Source organism: Triticum urartu, unplaced genomic scaffold (genome assembly GCF_003073215.2).
Source record: "Triticum urartu cultivar G1812 unplaced genomic scaffold, Tu2.1 TuUngrouped_contig_5605, whole genome shotgun sequence".
In the NCBI taxonomy this organism is placed as follows: Eukaryota; Viridiplantae; Streptophyta; class Magnoliopsida; order Poales; family Poaceae; genus Triticum; species Triticum urartu.
In genome coordinates this window covers 2620-7854 of record NW_024116293.1, presented here as the reverse complement: position 1 = coordinate 7854, position 5235 = coordinate 2620, and the positions used below count along the sequence as shown (strand labels likewise).

Here is a 5235-nt window from a genome sequence, read left to right as displayed (position 1 = left end):
CCGCGCCGACGGCGCAGCCTCAGCAGCAGCTGATGCTGTATACAAAGGAGGGGAAGCCCGCAGGGTACAACACGAAGTGGGATGAGCTCCACGCCGACTCGCAGAAGGCGCTGCTTCAGATCGAGTATGGCTTCCCTAATTTTTCTTTCTATTTTCCGGTAAAAAAAAGTATGCTTCTTTTCTGTGTGATGAGTTGGGGCGTCATTGGTTACAATTTTTTTTGGTTAATCTCTTGGTTTGCTCCAATTGATTGGAATCTCACCCCTTGTTGTTTACCCAATTGTGCCATACCTCTATACTAGGTCAGCTTAGTGAAATGCACTGTCGTTGGGTTGGATGAGTGGAGTAGTTTTTATGTGCGCGTGTGATTCAAATTAAGACATTGCGCGATAAGATTGCGTTTTTCAAGTTTCCCAGGCATCAATTTTCTTAATTTGCTGAATTATTGTACTACTATTGTTGAGGGTTTCTGTTTGAGGTGGTTTAGTAGTGTCCATTATTGTTGATTTGAGGTATTGGGCGAAAGACAAGTGCTTTTGGTGTTCTATATGATCTTATTTGCCAGTTAAGCTGGGTTGTTAAGCTGCTGCTTCTATTGGCATGGAGGTGGCAATTTTATGAGCTTAGGGTTACAGGAGTTTGTATCCTTCCATTATCTGTTTAGCAATTGGTGTCATACTGCTGCAGTCTACACTCTGAATTACCTGGAAGATTTTTGTGCTGAAAATACCTAGAATGTGGTTTGCTAACAATCAATCTTGTAGGGATAAAATACGGGAGTACAAGGACGAGAGTGAAAGGTTGGATCAGTGCAGTCGCCTTCATGACTCCTCAATCTCGAATGTCAATTTTGAGCTCGATGCAAGTCACATTGCTCAGGTTCGACTATTTCCCTTGCTCAAGTTTCTCATTGCATGGAGTGTATGTATCTTTGTTTTTGTCTTGTTCCATTGCTGAAACAATGAACTTTCACACATACTCCCTCCGTCCGCGAATAAGTGTACTTCTAGCTTTTGTCCTAAGTCAAAGTTTTAAAATTTTAATCAACTATATACAAAAGAATAGTAACATATATGACACCAAATTGATATATTATGAAAGTATAATTCAAAACGGACTAATACTAATTTAGTGCCATAAATGCTGGTACTTTTCCCTCTAAAGTTGGTCAAAGTTTTAAAACTTTGACTTAAGACAAAAGCTAGAAGTACACTTATTCGCGGACGGAGGAAGTATCCATTTGACCACTGGAAGATCAATGAGCTAGTGAAGTGCAATGGAGACAAATAGCATTGTGCTTATTCACCTTCAACTCTCAATTGGAAAAGATATTCGTCTGCATATTTGATATCATAAACTTGACCCAAGAAGAGAATTGTGTGTTTTGTCACTGCCTAGCGCCTATCTCACTTAAGCGCATGCATAGCATGATTAAGCGCTAGGCGGTATGTGTCACCTAGTAGTAGGACCTAGGCATTCCTTTTTTCCCCACTGGAACAGAGTAGCCTGAATGTTGCGTATTATTTTGTACTAGTTCCCTGAATGATGGACATGTATCGTCTTAGCACAGAGTATTCTGTAATGGAATTTTCCCAGTAAGCAATATTAGCAAGACTGTAAGATATGCAATTTAATCGTTAGATGGTAAAGCTTAGTTCACAATCAGAAATTCCTCTGTCAGGAATAGTGACTAAACTGTCTCTTGTAAAAGAAAAAAGAACGTTTATACAGCTAAATTAATATATTAGCACAGAAATGTAAATAAGTTTGTGAAACAGTGCAGGCTAAGGGTTATACCTTAAGATTGGGCCAGCCATTATATTTTTGGAGTTCTGCAAAAGAAAAAAAGAGAGAAGAAAATTTGAAGTTAATATCCCATGTAGCATTGAATATTTTATTTCGAAGTAATGGTCCTTGTATTCCCTATGAAAGCAGTCCTCTTGGACACTGGCATGGTCTCCAAATGCAACTTCTGCCACTGTTTTTTTTATCGTAATATAGTTGTAATACCCCACAGAATTACATATTATGGAAGTACCTTTTCATGACAAAATTCACACATACGATTTTCATCAAGTATCTAAGCAATTTAGAAGATATTGGAAGTTCTGTCTCGGCCTCTGTCCTCCAGAATGACATCTGTTTTAGTCCATAACTGTAAGCATATTTGTGGCAATAGGGAGTGTTATCTATTCCTAATTGGGTAATACATACGTTCATAAAGCACATGCTACCTATTCCTAGAACATCCCTCCTTGGGCAGATAATTATTCATTTGCTTTAACAGGAACTCGCAGGGACTGCAACCGTAATTGAGAGAGAGAAGGCATCTGTTCAGGAGTTGATGACTGTTGTCAATGAAATGATGTGGAACACAGAATTTGCTATTCGCTCATATATGATGTTGAGACCAAGGTTCCTCAAATCAGCCACAGGTTCTTCAAATCCTTCTGGACCTGCTGGAGCTCTGCCCAATCAGCCTGGACCAACCAATGATTTCTATAGTGGCGTCCCAAAGAGGCCTTCCCTTTTTATGCTGCAAACTGTCAACAAGTTTGAGAAGTATCTTGACGAATGCTGCAAGTGGATTACTGAACTAGAGCAGCTGGTTCAAATCGAGAGCAATAAAAGATCATCATCTTCTGTGGAATCTCTACCAAAAGTTATGTCGAATGTGCATGACTATTTCATCTATGTCGCTTCAAAGGTAACATCTTATTATTCATCTATGTTACTTCTATGGTGACACCTTGTTTATACGGAAATGAGAAATCTAACATGTACTGTTCAAATTAGTATTTTTGAAGTTGCGAACATGATATCTGTCATTTATTGTTGATTATTAGTGCCTATATATAAGGCAGTTAACTGATGAATTTTCTAGTAAAATCAAATAGTATATGGACAATATAAGAGGGGGAAAAGTTTTTGTTATTGTGTCGATGGAAACTGAATATCTGATGTTACTTTCTGTACAGGTGGAAAATCTTCATCAGTATGTTGTGTCGATGAAAACTGAATATCTACATGGTCAGCGCCGTCTGGGCAATGCAAATGATCCATTTCTAGAGGCAAATAGAAGAGAAGCAGCCAAAGAAGAAGCAGCTGCCAAAAGGGTCCATCCGACATTGCACTTGCCTGCTCCTGTACAGCCCACAACACAAGTTGCTGCACCAGCAACAAGCCAACCACAGCAATCTTTGCTCCCTTCTGGAGGAACTTCCTCGAGTCCCTTCACAGCTTTTAGCATGCCGGCCTCTGCTCCATCCACTTCAAGTCTCTTTTCAACACCAACAACTTCAAGTCTCACAACTAACCTTTTCGGTACAACTGGATCAGCCTCGCTGTCCACACCATTTGGGACATCCTCCACTCCCACTCTTGGATCAACACCAACTCCGTCTGGATTTGGGGGTATCACCCCATCTTTTCCTTCAACACCTGCTTTAACTGGAACTTCACTATTCTCTACGCCATTTGGAGGTACTCAAACTTCCTTGTGATGTATGTTACTTGATGTTCATTTCAATTGACCTCTGGTCATGAGGGTAAAGGTTCTATGAGAAATGTCAGTTGCACACAGTAAAACCAAAATCGTTTTATGTGCTGTACTGCATTACGTTGATGGCTCTCCCAGATCCGAATGGTTTGAAGTGTTTAGAAATTTGCATTACTTTGATGACTCCCATAGTTTTCGCTGCAATCTGAATGTATCCTTGCTGCAAATTGTTAGTATCAGCAGTTCAGCACCGCTGGGATCTTTAAAAATCTTGTACAGTATATGCTGCAAAACCGCTAATCTTGTTATTTGAGGCGACATGTTCTCAGTTGAACGCTGAATCCCTATGGTGATTCCCAGCAGTTTTGGCGTGTCTGCATTTTTCTTTCTTATGGCATATTTCCCCTCCAAGGCAGTACTCTTCATCGGCAAATCCGAATGTCTCGATCCGAGTTGAGACCCACCTACAGAAATTGATCCATCAACGGCTTTTTCTATAGTGGCAGGAAGTCTCCAACTCATGATAAGCTAACTTCTTTTTCTGAGCAGCTTCATAAAATTTATAGACCTGTCAATTTCCTTCTGTGTACTGCCCAACACTAGACCACTATCTACAGCAGATTTTACTAGACTAGCAGAATCAATGGAATTGCAAATAGCATATCTGTTAGTTGTAGCTGCAATGGAATTAACTGTGTCATCTAAATGTTAATACCTTAGCGCAATCTGTTGATGACAGCACTAGTGTACGTGATCTGTGCATCAGTACTTCAGCTAGTTATAAAAAAGCTAGCATGTCTGCGCATACACTGACACTGCTTTACTTTACGTCATTTTTTAATTTGATTTGTTAGTATCGTTACTGCCCATGTCGTGACTCTATACTTTCAGTAGAACTAAACAATGTTTTCCCTTGTTAATTCATTTCTGTGATTTGTATGACATTCCATTTGTGTACCTACCTACAGGTGGTGCTACAGCTTCCGGGTCCAGCTTTGGTGGCACATCTGTGAGTAAAATTCCCATCATCTTACGACAGCATCCTTTGTTCATTAGCAGTAGTTGACAATGCCAAGCACAAGTTTTTTTTTGTTTGTTTCACACACGATGTAGTATGCTGTCAAATCGTCAATCTCCTCACACCTTGTTATTTTTGTTCGGTGCAGAAAGGGAGGTCAAAGGCCCGAGGCCGGCGCTAGACGTGACTGATCGGCCGTGAAATGCGGGCGGGCGCCTCTTGTATCTCCTGTCTACTGAGGAAAAAAAACTTGTAATTAATTTTCCAGGCAATTCTACCGGTGGAGCTTGGGTGACTATCTATCTTGTCAATTGCCTGGTACCAGATTCATTTGTCTAACGCCTGTTGTTAGCATCGTTCTGCCTGTGGACTATCTATCTCAGTGCTAACAGAGCTAAGCTTCCTATTTTTAGAGGCAAAGGTTGTAAACTTGTAATGGCACAACTAGTTTGTGATTGTCATTGCAGAACCTTGGTCTTGCAGCCTGTCTAGTGTTTTATTTATTTTGTCATCACTGGAGCATAAATTTTTCGGGGTTTCTTTTCGAGTCGGGCTGTTGGCTGCTGGGCTAGGAGAAAATTGACACTCCTTCCAGTGATTCTCATTGCTTATTGTTATGGTGATGATGAAGCTGCTACGACTTGTCTCGTTCTGGGGAACGGGCACGCAGGTCAAAGATTGTGTTATGTTAATTACTCTTATGTGGCACTCTGCGTGT

General features: G+C 40.5%; 1 protein-coding gene across 1 annotated transcript; it reads left to right on the top strand.

Annotated features, from left to right (window-relative positions):
* LOC125529447 (nuclear pore complex protein NUP58) lies at positions 1–5028 on the top strand (the record flags this gene model as incomplete). Its single annotated transcript, XM_048693856.1, is given in 6 exon segments — positions 1–124; positions 765–879; positions 2288–2707; positions 2979–3483; positions 4468–4508; positions 4666–5028. Coding segments are annotated over 6 exon segments (1206 nt in total). The 3' UTR covers positions 4699–5028.
* Between the last annotated feature and the right edge of the window lie 207 nt (positions 5029–5235).